This window comes from Ciconia boyciana, chromosome 24 (genome assembly GCF_034638445.1).
Source record: "Ciconia boyciana chromosome 24, ASM3463844v1, whole genome shotgun sequence".
Taxonomy (NCBI): Eukaryota; Metazoa; Chordata; class Aves; order Ciconiiformes; family Ciconiidae; genus Ciconia; species Ciconia boyciana.
The window spans coordinates 3,311,025-3,329,756 of record NC_132957.1 but is presented as its reverse complement, the minus strand read 5'-3'; the positions used below and the strand labels follow the sequence as shown (position 1 = coordinate 3,329,756).

Below are 18,732 nucleotides of genomic sequence, written 5' to 3'. Positions count from 1 at the left end.
GAGCATAGCTTTGGGCAATGAGATTATAAAAAGCTGCTACAAGAGTATGGACTTCATCTGCTAGAGCAGTATCTCCTGGTGTTGGGCCAAGACAATTAGAAGTGGACTTCAGCATCAGTAATTTAGCCACAACTTTAGTTAAATAATTTGTACTGTCAACAGCTCAAAAAGCAACTGTAAATTAGACTCATTAATCTAGCAGAAGCACAAGCACAGAGATAAGATGAAACTAAACATGGAAGCAAGCAGGAGAATTTTGCCAGTACATCCCTCTAATGTGGCACTGCATCCTTCAAGATGTCTGTGTTTGTGTAACAGTTGCACTCAAGGGTTTTTCTTCAATCCATGTGGGAGATCGTGTGGTAGATGAAGTAATCACAAAGACTATTCCACCATCCTGAAGTTCCTCCTAAGCACCGAGTTCACATTTTCACTTAAAGAGCATTACTTACTTCTAGGAAGAGAATACTACCTTAAAGCAATCCCTACATGCTCAGTGTTCATATCCTATCCATCACCTATGCGAACAGAATATGCAAACATGACTGATACAAGAGCAGAAAGCAAAAGTAGTAGGAAAACACCACCTACTTGCTTCTAGGGGTTGTGGCTGCTCAGTTGTTATCAGAACTTCATACGGCACGTACTACAAATATGTAGATGGCCACAACAACTGCTCGCAGATTTCTGAAAAGGCTCTATTTTCTCTACATGATGCTAGACAAGTCCAGGAAGTCTCTAGGACAAACTCTCGTGCTATGACATTGTTTCATGATAATCCTTCCATCACATTAAACAGTCTCATCTCTTAATGACTTTACATTGCCAGCTTAAGCAACACGGGAGAAAAATCAGTGAGAGACGAGCCACTTGGCTAATGGCCAGTTCTTGAGATCTTGCCTGAAGGAAAATCCTCACATAGCAAACGGTCATCTAAAAGTCAGTTATGCACCAATTTGCTATTATATACAGCTAACAGCAGAAAAGTTTTCAGTTCTGGTTTACTGGCATCTTGATCACAGTATTACTTCATGTAATTATGTACTTAGTTTACAATTGCAACACTCAAGAGGGTATGTGAGAATGCCATTTAATGAAATGCGATAGAAAATAACACACAACCATTTTGCAGTTAGGCACCTCATTGCCTCTTCTCACATCATTTAGAAAAAAAAAAAAAAACAAAAAGAATCCTCCTGTAAGATACATGGGTTGTAGCCCAAGTCTGCAGGACTCTTAACAGGTACAGCATCGCAGATAACACTGCTGACTCACAGGATGTATTTATGCTGCTTAGCATACCCAGAGAAGAGCAGAGCTTAAAGACTCTCCTTTTTCATTTCAAGTCCCAAGACAACCTGCTAAGAATTCTAAATGCATTAATAGCAACATAATAAATTATGAATATAAAGCTGAATCATAAATAACAAAAGAAAACACCTTAAGGTATCTGGGTCAGAAATCCTGAAAACCTCAAGTTATTAATACTCGGCTAGTCCAAATAACCCATGTGAAACATAAGACTTACTCTGAAGCTATCAATGATTACTTTGAAATCTCACTCTTCCCCCTTCTCAAGGTCATCTTTTCTGGTGTAAGTAGGAAACGAAGCCAAATTAAAACCAGAGGAAAAGAAAAAGTAAGTGAAGGTGGGGGGGAAGCTAAATTGCCATGAGCAGGACCATCCAAACAGATGCTATTTTCTTTTTCAAGATGGAACGATAAGACACTTGTGAGAGGTAATGCAGACAGTAGGATGTAGAAAACTAGAGAATTCAGTGGTATTTAATTGCTGTGCTGCATTAAGAAACTTGTATATTTGCTAACAGCCACACTGAGCACTAGACCCCTCAGAAACTAAAAAGTCTAGTTCTAGTGATGCTTTCTGCAATGGTGCTGCAAATAAGTTTTTCCCTCCTGTGCTAACAGTTAAAGAGCTCTTAACATGTAGTCTAACTGTATGATTTGGAACCTATTCGGCTAGAACAGAGTCTTTATTGTTCCTCTGCCATTCTAAGGATCTCGAATCTGTCCTTGTCACTTACCTCTTGTCTCTGAAGGGATATCAGCATTTTCGGGCCATTTATTACAAGCATCAACTGTTAAACTCTTACAAGAGCTAGGAGCACACAATTTAACACACTGCTGACACTTTCAAGCTTAGGGCAATAGGAATTAACTATCCGCATTGTGCTACTCCTGCTCTGTACAACAATGATTTTCAAACTCCTTATTTCCCATGAAAAGAGAAAATACACTGTCTAGCTAAGAGACACTGGAACTGAACAAAGACCTCAAATATTTTCCCAGAACTTCCACAGATTTCCTTTAAGATCATTATTCAAGGTTCTCTAAACAGTTTGCAGCATCAGTTTTCTCAAAATGCTAAACAAATAATGGATATATACAATATATGAAAATTAATTCACTGGTGTTTCTGAAATGCTCGAGAGTGCCTCAATGAGAGAGTGCATCATAGACACATCAACTACTTAACCATGCACATTAGGGAAAAAAGAAGCAGCTTACTCCCAGCAAGAACTGCAACCTTTCATACACAGCCAAGAAAAAAAAAAGTATCACAAAAAAAGCCTCCAGCAAGATGGCTGAGGCCAGGCCTTTGGACTAACCATATGTATTAGGAACATGTCACACAAAAAAACAGAAACCAAGACATTCTCTGTTTTTGCAACAAGCCTTCAGTTATATTTTGCCTTAAGTCATGGTGTATTCCAACAAACAGCTTCAAAGAATTTTACAGACACTGTTTCTTACAGGAGGACCATAGTATTAAAAAATTTTATGTCCACTGTACGGATGTGTCAATGAGCAGAGAAATGTTAAGTAACTTATCAAAGGTTGCACATAAATTTAGCCACAGTTTTGTGGAAAACAGCTCTGTTCTTTTATCAGTTCCTATTCCTCTTTGCCTTCTCCTAAACAGTTTGGAAGCTGTGCTTTTATGCAGAAGAAACCATAAAGGACGGGGAGTTGTCATGGACTGGTATTAACTTCAGCCACGCAAAGAAAGCTGAAAAGCTTCCCTCCTACAGCTAGACTCGAAGAAAACCAAACCTGCAACTTGCACTCATGCAGCAGCTGTGATCCCACACAACCTAAGGCTGACTTTATTCACAGTCTCTGGAAGAAATGGGGAGGAAGGGAGGGAAAGGGGAAAAGATTAATTGCACAAGGGAGTGCACAAATCATTCCTTTTCATAGTAGTACACAAAATATATTTATTTGTTTCTCTATGAAATATTTAAAAATATTCCTCCCTTAATATATATTTTTACAAACCTGTAATAGTTTTGGCAGAAATTTCAAGCCCTGCCAAGAAAGCTATTTGGACTGAATCCTTAAAGAGAGGGAAAAATCAATTGCTGCTGTAAATGATGGTATATTTCAGCGAGCATAGATTTAATATTGGGAAAGACTCCACGGATATTTCAACAGAAATAAACAACAGCAGACAAGTTATTTACAAATGCGTTTTAGAGAGACAGCTTGCCCCAGTTCTTCACTGAAGCGATCTGCCATCAGTGAGCAGGGCTCTCACCTTCTCCTCCCTCAATCACTTTGCTTCTCTCCTCTTCCTCTAGATCTGGCCCTCTTTTCAGCTCCTCTTTTACTTTCACGTCTTCCAAAGCAGTTTCAATAGCCATGACATCCCCAAGAGACTTCTGATCCTCTGTTTTGTGTCTTCTGGGTTGACTTCTTTTTCTGTGAGACCTAGAAGTACAGAAGTGTGATTTGACATAAAAGAACAGCCTTCAATATATAAAACAATCACTGACTTAAAAAGCTGAATACGAAACAAAAGGATCTTCTTTGGAGAGAAAACACAAGGTAGCTAACAATAGCTACAGGGCAAAACAGATATCTGAAAGGAAACAGATGAACCTTGCATAACACAACATTTAAGATCCATTCACAGCAGCCATTAATTGTCCGGGTTTCATGAAGAGCTTTTTCCCACCATTACTAATGTAAGCTCACAAGCTGCAGTTAAAATGATTTTAATTGTATTTTAAATCTATTTTGCTTGTATTTCAAAATACAGATGAAAACTTGTTATAAATCTTCCTTTCATCCTCTGCCTCCATTCCATCATTTCTTTTCATTCTGCATGTGCTTCCCTTTGGCAAACTGCTGGAAGTCTGCAAAGCGTCATCTTCCAGCTCTGAAACACTACCCAGCACTGCCAGTTTCTAAAAACACAGTATAATGAATGCTTATAGCATAATCAATAGGCAGTCTATGATTTTTCAGTAGTATAATTCACAGGGTCCAAGGCCTATGAAGAAGTCTAACTAAAAAAAGTGCATATCAATATGAACAGACTAATACTAATAAGCCAATAGCAATGCTGTTCTTTCTAAAGTCAATGCCACTAAGACGAAGAGATGACAGCAGCCACAATGCAAAGACACAAGCAAATTCAGAAGTCAGGATCATGTATTTTGGTTAGGAACCGTATTAGGAGCCAAGCACCCACACAGCCACTCACTCACTCCCCACCTCCCCAATGGGACAGGGAGGGAAAACAGGAAGAACAAGAGCCAGAAAACTTGTAGGTTGAGACAAAGACAGTTTAATAGGTGAAGGAAAGAGGAAAGAATAAAAATAGAAAGAAATAAGCAAAGGAAATCCACTCACCATCTCCCACAGGCAGACCAATGCCCAGCCAGTCTCCAAACAACTTGGAAGACAACCCCCCCCCCGTCTTCTCTCTCTACCCCCGTTTTTCTGGCTCAGCGTGACATTACGTGATATGGAGTATCCCTTTGGCCACTTTGGGTCAGCTGTCCTAGCCGTGTCCTCTCCCAGTCCCTCACCCACCCCCAGTCTAGTCACTGGGCAGCGGGCAGAGTGCGGAAAAATATAAAGCCTTGACACTGTGCAAGCACCATTCAGCAATAGCCAAAACATGGGTGCCTTATCAGCACTGTCGTAGCCACAAATCCCAAACACGGCCCCGTGGGCTGCTATGAAGAAAGTTAACTCCATCCCAGCCAGACCCACTACAATTTTTTTAAAGGATCTATCAAATAGCTGCTTGAATGTTGGGCTTAAGTCTAACAAGCTCTCTTTTTCAAAAGAGACTGATTCAGAGACCTGCAATTTTTATACCGTTTTTAGCATGCAGAGATTATTTTTGAAAGCAGTATCTTCCATATGGCCTCCCTGTGCCAGGCCCTTGCATCTACCATCATGTAACAAACTGTAAAACGCAATCACACTGCATTCACCGGCCCAAAACTCTAGAAAAGCCAAAATTCAGCTTCCCATCCTCAGAGCCCAGAAACTCAGCTGCTAATTAGATTTGGAGTACAATGAAGTTAAGAGCCCTTAATCAGGTAACCAGCAAAGAAGGAAGAAAAAAATTCAACCTGAGATGAATGATTAATAGAAAAGAAAGTTGATCTATATGCACAGTAATTTATAATTGCTAGACGCTAACCATATGGTAGCCCTCCAAGTATAGATGTTAACTTCGCACCTGCAAGACATTCATTAGCAGGAACACACAGAGGAACCCAGAAAGATCAACTTCTCTCTTCACCCATATTCTAAGTACACACCACCTTCTCTGTGGGGGAAAAGCGAGGTGGGAGGAGGAGATAAACCTGTAAGACTTTTCTGTCGCAGCTGGAACTTTCCATAGTTGGTGAAGAAAGCACTGGAGTAGAATCAAGTGTTACAAGCTATTTTTAGTGAAGTGTGTGTTTTATTCCCGTGGTGTAGAAATGCCAGACAAAAACTAAATCACAAAGCTTTATACTCACAGTAGATAAAAAAGATCTTTTTGCAGTGCTCTTCCCACTCTGAAGTTGTGGAAAAATGAAGAGAGGCAGAAAGCACTTCATTTAAAGAAACTGTGCTTCCAGAACTACAAGCTGAAGGCTGTGCATTTCCAGAAGTGAAGACGTTCTGTATCTGACATAATTCACATACCAGAAATGGGCTTTTTGTGGACTAAAACAGTCTCCCACTGAAGCCATAAAGTAAACAAAGTTGAGTTTTTCAAGGTAACCAAGTATGAATGACCTTAGAGAAGAAATAACGTATCTCTCTGCAGAGTTTAAAAGCTACATTTTCCAAGAGTTGGCAAAAAAGCAGCATTTGTACTCTTTGAAGAACAGACCACAAAGTGACTTAAATTAAGTAGATACAACTGTGAAGAGGTTTGGGCAGAGGTGAATCCCATTCTTCCAGTAAAGTCCATCCTGCTGAGAAAAGTCAGTCTTCAAGTAAAATTACATCTTTCCAAGACTTAAGCACAGGACAGAGACTACTGCTAAGCAGTATTCAAGAGCTTCAAAACTGCTTCAGGATAATACTGAAATAATCTAGGAAACAATGAATAGATAAGGGGGGAAAAAAGTACCTGGATCTTTTGCAATAGCTCAGGTTAAAGAGAGAGGCTTCTCTTCTAAGCAATAGGCTCAAAGAGGGAAAATAATCCTCAGCGTTCATATAGTACCTTACAGTATGCAAACATTACAAATACCTAAGTAACTCTTAACAGCCATAGGCAGTAAAGAGATTCCCAGTTTCCAGATGGGGAAGAAAAAGATCCAGGGACCCAGTGGAGTTCAGACAGTCGTTGCCCATAGAGCATAAATCGCAACTTCTGACTCAGACTACGCTGCTTTTCCTGAAGCTCACTCTAGAAGGAATAGCTGAAAACATTTTAGGAGTATAACCTCTGGAGTAGAGCAACATTGCAGAGGTCAGTTATCTAGCAATTTATACCCTATTTATTATGTCTTTTAGAGCACGGATTTAATGGGGAACACGCTATCCCATTTCAGCATTTGTAAAATAATGGACAAATCATTTCACGTAGAAAAGGCAAGATGCAGGACCACCAGTCCAAAGCAACACCAGGTAACCGAAAACTGGAAGACAATAAAGACCGGTGCTAGAGAAAGAGAGACGCTCTTACTAGTATGTTATCTTCTTCTTTGCTAGAATGCCTAAATAAAATAGCTATCATCAAATTATTAGGTCAATAGTTTTTAAACTGTTACTCTGTTAAAACAATTTTTAAACTGTTAAACTGTTTGATAGGGACTTTCCCTATCAAAGATGGCCCCAGAAACCTAAAGTCTGTCTAAAGCTTTTTTCCTGGATTTCAAAGAAGTGCTATTGGAACTGAAATTAGAGGCAGAATATTACATCCGGATGAAGTGTTATAATTTCCAGAGATTGCCAACACTCACACCAGAAATTCAATAAATACTAGATGAGAGCAGAAAGAAGTAAGCTTTGTATGCTACACTGCAAGCACTTTGGGTAACAGGCAGAGCAGGAATGATGTAAAAAAGAAGGGTAAGGGAGCATACGGAAGGGCACACACTTTACATCTGAGTACATTAAAGCCCTATGATAATTCCATTTCCTATAATATAGAGTCTCATTGTTCAAGCAAGCTTGATGAGGAAGGGAAGTTCTCCCATCGGCAGCCCAGGTCTAAAACACTCTAGTTCAAGTCCACTTTCTGGGACAGCAGCAGCTTTTTATTAACTGTCTGCTTCGGTGACCATTTAGCTTTATCCACAACCAGTTAATCATTACACATCACTACTAATTCAGTAGATTAACTGCACACTCAAGAATGGAAAACCAGAACAGGCATGAGATAGCTGAGCTTCTCTAATGACGCAAGAGGAGATCTCAGAAAAGTACACAAAACCAAGATGAAGTCTGAGAAACCTTGATGCCCAGGGATTTTCTGTGCCCCTTCAAGGGAGCAGACACAAAAAACTAACTGAAAAAGGAAAACACTTTCAGAGTTACTATTTTAAGAAACTTGACAGGAAAAAGAATGAAGTCATTTAAGTTGATGAGGGAAGTCACATACCGGTGTTTGTTGTCCTCTTCCTCATCTCCTATCCTATAAAGCAAGATTCCAACAGTAAAAGGTTAGCATGCCAAATTTTCAATTCAAGCATGCTGTAACACACAAAAACCACAAACTTGTAGAAAATTAATACAGAGATCAAAGGAAGCACAGAAAGGCATGCATAAAATCCCTTTTGCAATTGATGGGGTATTTTTCCCTCCTGCTTTCTGATAAGTGAAGCTATAAATGTTTACTAGAGATTTTTTGTCTTCCAGGATAAGAGATGAGATGCGAGGGGGCACACAGTGTCCTACTTTCAGAAAACATGTGCTTCTATAACATTTAAAGGAAACAGAACAATGAGGGAGCACATTACCCAAGAAAAATTACAAGAGGAAGCGTTAAAAAAAGAAAAAAGAGAAAAGAAGAAGAGTTCAAACTATCCCAAAATAAGAATTATAGTGCTTAAAATCTTAGCAATTAAAATCAAACACAGTGCTCAGCCACAGCTTTTTTTCTGGGGGTTTTTTTGGTTGTTTTTTTTTTCTCTTTACCTGCGAAGCAATTTAGCCTTCAACTCTGCTTTCGTCTCATTCCAGGCATCTAGTTCTGGGCTAGTCAGAGCCGTGGGTTTCATATGGTCCAGGACAGCAATGTCTTTTCCTTGTTTCCATAAATCGTAACGTTCTGGTTGCAGAACCCTCACAAAGACATCCATGGAAATCTTCACCATGTCTTTGCGGCAAGTACACTGCAAGAGATATCCAGACAGCAACACCACATCAGATCAGAGGAACATTTTATTTTCTTGTCAGCTGAGTCTGCCCTTCTCCAGAGGCAAACTAACACTCTACCCATTTTGTCCGTAAGGCCTACAGTGGGTCACTAGAGTGGGTCAATGCTGGGAATCCCGCTGATGTATACGTGGGTATTTCAGCTTAATGGAAAGCAGTGACTCTACCCGCCCTTGGCAAAGCCAGAGACAGCACAAGCTGCCACACTCTCAAAGAGCAGTTGAAGACTCTGTTCCCAAGAATCTTCTTCTGCCTCTAAGCCCACAAACCAAGCTAAAACTTTCTGGTGACTGACACCCAGTATACTACTCCTCTACTGTCTTACAGTCATTAGACAGTAATAACTTTGGCCAACGTAGACCAGCTCTGAGTCTGATCTCAAACCTACACTCCCCCCATTAGCCTTAGTCTCTTGTGGAGTTTCTCAAGCTGGAAAGAGATTATTAATATCACTTCATAACTGAAAAAAGCCTTAAAGGAACAAAAGACTAACCTAGTGAACAAGGCAGTTAAACTTCATAATTATACATCATGACATTGCACATAAATCCTTCACAAGACTGTAGAGAAATAAAAAAGGCTACAACAATAACTACATCGTGCATCTAAACCACATAGGCCTAAGCCAAAGAAAACGTGCACTATTCATTTCAACTAGCATATGCTCATTAAAATTAACTTCTGGAATTGTACCCCTTGCCATTGTATGTGCTTACACAAAGACTACTTACAGGCATTTTCACTTGGATATCCGTTTGCTCTGATGAAGAACAGAATTAACAGACTGAGTCTAGCAAGGGGATTCTCACCCAGGCCACAGATACCAGACTGAATGAGCGTGTAGTCTTTATCAACTTTTAACTCAAAAAAAGGTACAGGACTGAAGAGGACACAGAAATACACCAATACCCACTTGCCTCATGGAGGCTGCAACTACAGTTTTGCCATTGTATGTGAAAAGTTGAGCTCCGTTTTAGTTCTGCTCAAAGGTGCAAAGCTTTGCTTGGTATGCACTTGCATCAAATTGCTTTTCAACTTCGAGTTGAGGATGAGGTAATTATAGCCACTTTGCAGGACTTTTTTTTTTTTTTTTAAATCTGTTTCACCCTTGCTCCACACCTTTTCAAAACTATTCTATCCTTTCTCTTAGCAGAAATGCATGAAATTAAACTTGCTTCTCCCTTTTCTTAATTTTTCACTACCATTATTAAAAGATTTATGGCCATAGTTAAAAAGCCACTGAGAGAGAGTCATTCTGTACAGTTCTCAGCTATCCCACTTCCCTCCCATCTCCTGTTTTTCATTTTGCAAAGACCGCTGGCTACCTTCTGCTCTGCTCTGACTGGGAGGGCAGTAATAACCTGAGTGTGCCGAGTGGGAAGGAGTATTTATGGACAGGCACTTTCAGGAAAACTCAATTCATTTAATGAAAAATAGCGCGGGACGGAAAGGCTGGAAATGCAATTTGGCCAAAGAACGGCAGGAACACAGATGGTACCCATGCTTCAAATTCCTGGCCAGGCAGAAGCTTCTCACCAGCACCTCCATCAATACTGGCTTAAGGGATTTGTATTGAGCAGATTTTCAATCATTTTTCCTAAAGAAATTTTAAAAGCACCTGTGCACTGCTACAAAGGGGAATACAGAAGAGCACCCCACAGCACACATCATCAATGAGCTATGGAGATTGACCTCCTCTGCCTTTACAAAGTATGAAAAATGGCTTAAAAGGGGACCAGTCCACTTTCTGATCCTAACCTGGAACCAACATGCTGCTGCACACAGATGTCAATTCCCTCAAATCAAGCAGAGCAAATCCTGAGTCAGATGGGTCTAAAGGTCTCAAGTACAGTCTCCAATCTTCGTCAGCCTAAGAGTCTCACAATAACATAAAGTATACAACACAGATTATCGAGAATCCACATACTGAGCTATCTGGATGCTACTCAGAGAAATGACACTGTGGGCTGCCGTCTCCAGCGTACCGCAACACCAGAAGCCCACAGCAGCCAAGTTCCTTTCTTTACACAAATCTAACATGATGTATGTTTGTATTTCGATTTTAATTTAATTTTATTACTTTCACACTAGCAAGCATGAATAATTTACAAAGCCTCTTTCCTTTGGGGCTTCTTCTGGACCATACAGTTATATTTCCTCAGCTGCTGCAGTTCTGTCACATTCACGTTCCCACAATGGCCAGGGTATTTTTCCATACCCTTCCCTCAGACCCAGCAGCGAGATCCTGCTTAATACAGCAGACGCTTCCAGTACAACTGCAAAAGGGAATGTGCGTGTGTGTGAGAGGCGGGAGGGGGAGGAGAATGGGGGACATCAGAAGAGACGACTGCCGGTAGAGAAGGTCAAGACATTTCCTTTGCAATTAATTACCTGCTCTATTCCATTAGAGCAGGACAAAAATAGCAAGCCTGTGTTTCCCTGTCAATGATAGCCATTTCCATGTATTGCTTCCCCTTCCATATAGACAGAGTCATATTTCTTTCAAAGTATTTAATTGTGGTCATAAACACATGTATTTCCTAAGAGATATTACGCCTACACCCCCCACCTCTGTCTCTCCCTATCCCAATTTCTGCAGAACATATCCTTCCATATTCCATCTTCCCCCCTCAAATTCTAACACTTTCATATTCCATTAGTATTAAACTTTACAGAAACAAACAAACAAAATTAACATGTCTACACTTAAACACCACCACTAAGAAGAGATACAAAACCTCGCTTCCTTCATGTGAGCCAAAATTGAACCAGAAAGCCCCGACTCAGGTATTCACAGAACTCCTACATACCAGTAGGCCTGTGAAAGATTTAAGAGCGATACGGTCACTCAAAGCACAGACCTTGACTAAATGGCAACATGAAGGATACGGCTGTCATGTCAAAGTGACAGGTGAGAAATTTAAGGAACTCCAAGATCTTATCAAATATCTTCCCGTTTGTTGTTCCCTGTGTGGTAGCTAGACCGCCGCACCAAACTGCTTGGCAGCAAGGCTGTCAGAGCGACAGAGCAAACAACAGAATATTCATAACTTGGATCTCCAAGGACCAACTGCAAGTCCTGAAAATGAGGGTGGAAAAAACCAAAAATCTTAACAGTTTTAGGGTTAGCTCTTTGCCTTCGGTTACAGGGGTTCTGAGACCCAAAACAGCAACAAGACAAGAGGAGGTTCCATATTCACCAAACCTGCAGGAACTTAATTTGTTCCATCTTCTGAAGGCTCTTCCTAGCCTCACCTCTGCTTTTTCATAAGCTAATGGCTTTGCTACCCATACAGGGTAAGAACATGCAAAGGCAACTTGCAATCTAAGCATGTGCAAAAATCCTATAAGGAAATGCACAGAGTGAAGCACTTCTCAAACACAGAAAACGAACATTGTTCCTCTACTTCTTATTATCTGCTACTCAAAGTTGGAGACTGTGGTAAAATACCTGACCGCACCAGGAACCCTGTCTCATCAATTATAACTCAAAGACTGATAGTGGGAAATTTGTGGCTACTGAATGTGTAACCATTGTCTTATTTGCTAGATTTTTTAAAATAAAAACACTAATAAGTCTATATAAAATAACAGTCAAATAAAAAGACTGTCTCCTTGCAGTAATAAAATGAAATGATATATGGAAAAATGCAGCCTCATTCAACCTCAACCTTCAGCGTCATTTCTGTAAGGATATTTCCCTCACTTCCCAGCTATTAACACTAAACTGAACCCCATCTGTTCCATAACATATAAAAAGTTAATGTAAAATAACCTTATGTAGAAATAGTCACAAAAATGATATATTTAAATTGGCACCTCTGGTTCTCATGGAAAGCCCCCTCACATTTAGATGAAATCAGGGCCCACTGCACAGTCATTTAAGACTCAGTTAGCCTCCCATTTTGCCTTAATGGAAATTTAAATATAAGAAAACCCGACACGCTCAAAGTTGAAGTTCTTTCAGCTATTATGCTACCATTAAATGCCAGACCAAAATCTTTGCTTAAAGCTTTTGTATCTGCTTTTTCATAACAATGAAGCCTAAAAGCAAGTTACTGGGAAAGAAAGATGGTTACCTTCAAAAGGCAGCTGAGAAATTCGTGCAGTATATTATAAGAACACATACTGCTAATGTAGACAACACTCCTCAACTTCTCTCCATAAATTTCCAGGACAAGGTATAAAGTTTCAGCTTTTGAGAGAAACACAAAGCCCTCCCAGTGCAATACTGGTAAACAGCTATCCAATTTGTTATCGCATTACAGACGTGTTACTTGAGATCTAGTTAATGCTCATCCAATATGACAGAATAAACTAGTTTGGACCCCAGTTTAATTTTCCTTCCATTCAGCCCAAAGCTACATTTCCACTCAGACCCTGTACAGCAATGCTCTCACAGACAGCCAAAGCTTCAGAAGTGACAAAGGCACATAAATTGCAAGCATGTGCCTGAAAGATAAGTGGCAGGTATTCTGCAAGTAAATGAGGAGTTAAACTTTGAGAAGAAGGAGAAAAACCTAAAATGCATAGTTTGTGTGTTTAATGGTTGGTAGTTGAAAGCTTGTGGGAAAGAAGATGAGTCTTGACCCCCTGTTTCTCGTGTAATTACCGGCATTGCCGCAAGTCTCAACAACAAACCAGTTCATTAGGAAACCCACTGGAAATCCTCTACAGAGTTTCATAAACAAAACAATTAGGCAAAGATTTCCAAGGACTCTCCCCGGTCCCTGGCTGCAGGGCACGCTTTCTCCTTGCGTGCTTCCTTAACTTACTTCCATAATGTTCCGTAATGCGGATTTTAGTGGGTAGAAGAGTTGGGTAAGCGGCAAGTGGCGTTAGCTGGGGAGTCAGATTTACCCCGCTCCACTCCATTTGTAATAAAAGGATTCTGGTTCAAGATAATACAAAATGCTATGTGACATGCTTCATTTTGGGCAAATAAAATAACAACCCATCCCAACTGGCATCAGGCTTCTGCTGATAAGTTACAAGGAGATTTCTTTTTTATTTTTGGCAAAGCTATTTTGCAACCTCTGCCAGAATTCTTTTTTATCTTTTGCTATTCTGTAGACTACACCTGTAAGGATGCCGACTACTCCTGAATCCCTCTCAAATAGAGGCAATCCTCGTTCCTGCAAGGCAAACACAACCACAGCTAAAGGTCGGTCAGCGGGGAGGATCGCCTCAGTGGGGTCCTGAGTTACATGTCTCAGATAAGGCTGAAAGGACAGATAAGGAAATTCAGTGCTCTCAGCAGCACTACAAGAAGGGGATTCAATGAAGTCCCAGCTCCTTTCTGTTTTGACAGACTCATTCCAGTACAAGGGATAAACAAAATAAGACTTTTATCCAGTGGTTACGATGTAGTCTATAGTGAACATCCTTCTGAGGTTATCTCAAGGTATTATTTCTGCCGCATCACAGGACTCGCAGTTGGTGAAAGCAGTCTACCACCGACCACTGTCATTCGCAGAAAACACGTCATTTCAGCAGGTCAGCACCCTGCGTTCATGCATTAAGCAAGCAGCGAGCATGAACTGGCGTGGCTTGGAGAAGATCTACAGCCCTGAAGTGACAGACACACGAGACAATTCTTGCTAAGTGAGTAGAGTTATCCTTTTATCCTCCCGTTTGATCGTCTGCTTTTTATTCATTTCTTTTTAAAAGAGAAAGCCGAATGCTGTGCTGTATTACACACCTGTAAACCAACGGATGAAGGAGTAAAATCCACCATTTTGTATCCCATGTACAACACCCAAGATCTATAGGCAGTTGGAAGAAACATGAGTAATTATGTTTGGTGGAATATGAAGTGTCAGTATCTGAAGTGACAACTCAAGATTTGCTTCTAGCGCACTATGAAATTCTTTCCCCTGGTGGTAATGAGTATTCTTCAGTAACATTTTTCAAAAGGATATGAAGCTGAAAATATATTTTTTGCAACTCCAAATGCTACAACTCAGAATCAAGGGAGGGCTGATGTATAAATAAAGGAGGCAAGACATTGTATATCAGTCCTAAAGGAAACAGCAATCAAGACCCCTCTGAAAACTGCACACCAAATGAAGCGCTTCTGTCTCTTACCCATAATGATCTAGACCCACCTGCACGTATTTTCGAAGCAGTTAGAGAGCCGGTAAGTACAGAGCAGAAGCAAGATCTGAATCCTGACGACTGAGATTAGGAAGCACCTAGCTATGAGCCACCCCACGAAAACCCTGAAACTGTGCACTGCCACTAGGGAACCAAGCTGGAAGAAAATGAGAAGCACAGCTATCAGGAAAGACAAATAATAAAGCAAAATGGAATTAAAAAAATTAAAAGAGGCTGTTCATAAGCAATCTACTCTCACTGCACTATAATAAAAAGTGGGCTTTATTTTTCAAGTGTTCTTCATGCACAAAGGAAAGAGGCAGAAGGGTAAAAAATGCCATTGTTTAGGAAAGTTGCCTTTCAGTACACTGAAGGAATTTCTGTGGAGGACATCAAAAAGGAAAGGTACTCGATGAGAAAGTGTAATGTCAGTTCACAGCTACTTCACACTCTTACACTGCCTTTCAGAGTTCTAACATCACCATTTCTGCAATTCTTCAACAGAATGCACTATTTAGTTATTTATTCTTACAGGGAATGTAAGACCGCTCTTCTTTCTTCATATCTATGCCCCCATGTGTCACCCCTGAAGCAATTCCAATGGAGCAACACCAGCTGCACAGGAAAGCACAATGCTAAGGCAGCTTTTAAAAGGGATTTTTGATGGCCTTGCCATACTAGCATCCCCAAAACCAGATGACCCTCAAGCCTCCACTCTGACACATGAATGATTTGGGCTGGTAGACTTTATCAGGGACTCCTATGTGACAGAGAAGCTGAACGAATAAGCTGCAGGGAGCACATTCTTCACATCGCTATTTACTGCGGCCACAAAGCGCACCACAACCTCCGTACTATAAATCACAGGGTTAGCGAGGCAGAGAGAGAATGGGAGACTGTGTCAACCCAGCAACATCAGGACTCCATGGGTTCAGGGCAGCTTTCCATCCCAGAGATCCGGCAGTTTCCATCGCAGGCTCTTGGAGAGTCACCCTGAGCTGGCAAAGTCATTACTAAGCAGCATTCAAAAAGTCAAGAACAGCATGTTTTACACCTTGCAGTAATTAAGCTAAAGTAAACTAGGCTGAGTAGCATAAATAGGCCTAGTCTGTTTAAAAAAAAACTGTTTAAAAAAACCCAAATCCTCCCCCTTTCAGTGCTCTAAGGGCTACACCAAACACTGAGCAGAGAGGGAGGCGAGCTGCCTGAAGCCGTCACTGTCCCCAGCCGCCTGCCCCGAGGTAGAAATGTCCCGTTTGCTCTGTGAATCAAGTCCTGAACAGTTTATAATTACATTCTGGATTTAAAATAGTTTCTCTGCTGCCCCTTCTCAAGGGCAGGACATCCAGAAGGGGCAGGCCAGGTACCTACTTAGCACCCATCCATCCGCACGGACGTCGGTCCGTGGGTCCAGCGGCAGCCGGGCACCCCGAGGACTGAAACCCTGGAAACCTCCAGGGTGTATTTTTTCTGCTGACAGAAATGTAAGCGTTCTTCCTTCATTAACAAAAATGATGACAAGCAACCTCCCAATCAGTACTTCAGAAGGGGATCTCGGAAGAGAGCTGACAAAACAAAGCTCCAAGACAGTTTCAGAAAAATAACTGTCTCCTTTCCACCTTAGCATGAAAAACACTGTAAAAATTCCTCTTTATTTTTCAGTGCTAACACAGAATCAGTGCTTTGTGGAGAGTAAGGTATTACGGATGTTTACAAATAACACAGAAATATAAGCACAAAAACGGTGGAAGATTTTGTACAAGAGAAATTTTTGAATCTGTCTTACAAAAAAAACCTATGGAAATTATTTTCCTTACTAGATTTTTTTTTTTTTTTTTAAGTACTCTAAGCTTAAAAGGTCTAATTAGAGTCAGTTAAGGCATACATACAAAGTACTGCAAAAATACAATTCTGATTTCCCTTATTTCAGAGACCAGTTTTACAGTATTACCAAAAAGTTTCTGCAAAAGCCTCATTAATTTTATTTTCTTGGAAAACTGGGACATGTTTTAAGAGAAAACTTACTAACGTCTGAATAGTAAGAAGTAAGCTTCAATTTTACAACAAAAATTATGCGCTAGACAACTTTAAATCACAGATCCTCCAAATGTAAATTTGAGATCTGTTATTTCAATATCATACCAAAAAAAACCACGGCAGGAGAGGGTTCAGAAGCAATAAGCTATGTAAAGGACCACAGTCTGAGATCTAAAAGGCACCTTTCTTCAAGATGCCTTTATATATCAGTAAAATCCAAACAGAAGAGTCTTACTTGTCTTCCCCTTCTCCCCAGAGAAATGACTAAGCAGCAGAGCAGGACTGAACTGCACCGGAGCGGAGGTCTGTATGGGAATACTGCACAGGATGAGATGAAGGCTGCTTATTTCAGAATGTAAAATGTAGGATTTGGGAAGGAAGGGCAACCTGACCTCATTTTATATTGAGATAGATAATTCCAGCACTATCTCTAGTAAACAGGAGATAAAATGAAGGTATGAAAATGTCAACCAATAGTAACACAGACATTATCATCCAGGAGTGTCTGCTGTTAATATAAAGGAAAGTTCCCCTCCCATCCACTTATTTCCAGTCCAGTTTGCAAGAGAAATAAAAAAGCCAACCTGTGAGGTACACTTGAATTTCTTATAAAATTGTACACTCTGAAAGTGCCTTTTTGAATACCAGGAGACTTACAGGCCACCTCAACTTCAGGAAGGACACTTTACTAAAACACTTGGCTTTAAAAGGGTTGTTTAGTCAAATGCACAGCTAATAAGACCCTGTCTGTCGATGGCTGCATCCAAGAGTTTTCAGAAACAAAGCGAATCAAAACAGTAATGCAGAAAGGAACTGCAAGCTCACGTAGCAAAACAAAAAGAAAAAAAAAAAGATGGTAAGGAATTAAAATTATCATTCACTGCCTTTCATGCACCAGGCCTTCTTCAACAACCAAACAGAAAAAAGAACATGACAAAGAGTTAATGGAAGACAAATGATGGAAGAACTCCAACTAGGGAGTACGAAGGAAAATATTTCTCCCTAATTTTCTAGGCTCTGTCTATGCAGGTAAACATTAACTACAGTATATACTAATAAAACCATCCCTACTCAACTGTATTATTTAATCAGTAATGTTAAGGTCTGAAGCAGAGTATTCAGATTACAGCTGACTCCTGAAATATTGTGCCAGTATCTCCAACACTACGAAAAACCCTTTTAACTCTTTTCTTCTGGATGTCTTTTTACTTTGCACACTGTGACAGATACTCATGTTAGTCAAATAGGACTGCGTCTTAAAAAAAAAAGCACTCCCTGCCAGAGTTTGATCTCCCCTTGCAGCGTAGCAAAGAATGCTGAAATGAATTCCCATCACGTATTTGGAAAGACCTAGTGACAGCACACCAGGATTATCTATGGGAGCCCAAAGATTAACTGAAGGTCTCTCTCCCACCCTTAGACAAGTAACTGACAGATGTGCTGTTCAACCACAGCTTTTCACACAGATTAGGTGGAACAGGCAAGCTGTGGTTGGCCTCAAAGTCACCTTGACTGGAAAGAAGTCAGCTGCAACACAAGGTTCCTCGAGGACAGATGGAGACATTTACATTGACAATAAATGGGATAACAGTTAAAGAGCTGTTAATTCTTACACTTCTGGGCACAATGTCCAGCTGTAGGCAAGACATCTATTTCCCAGTGGTACACCACCATATAATTATAAGACATGAAGTAAAGGAGAATGTTATACCCTTCCTCTGAATCTAAGGAGATTGACATTTGCTAAGAACAGAGAGCAATCAGTCCTGAGGATTTATACACATCATGAGAGATGACATGAATTTTGTCTGTCACATGCCAGCACTCAGGCTAGAGAAGCAATTATTAGAAAGATCAGCAAATCAGACTTAAGAGGCAAGCACCTGCTATAATGCAAAAGCTGAAACAAGACCAGGGAAAACCTAAAGAGGGAAAGCAGAAAATTCTGCTGAA

At 40.4% G+C, this 18,732-nt stretch overlaps 1 protein-coding gene across 3 annotated transcripts in view; it reads right to left on the bottom strand.

Moving 5' to 3' along the window:
- KDM4B (lysine demethylase 4B) overlaps positions 1-18,732 on the bottom strand; it is a 94,557-nt gene that overhangs the window by 27,653 nt on the left and 48,172 nt on the right. For 2 of the 3 annotated variants that reach the window (XM_072845108.1, XM_072845109.1), the window contains exons 9-11: positions 8,407-8,603; positions 7,871-7,903; positions 3,560-3,732 (exon numbers count right to left, since the gene is read on the bottom strand). In XM_072845108.1, the coding sequence (XP_072701209.1) occupies positions 3,560-3,732; positions 7,871-7,903; positions 8,407-8,603 (403 nt within the window). The remainder of the gene's footprint in view (positions 1-3,559; positions 3,733-7,870; positions 7,904-8,406; positions 8,604-18,732) is intronic. The other variant, XM_072845110.1, reaches the window with a different exon arrangement.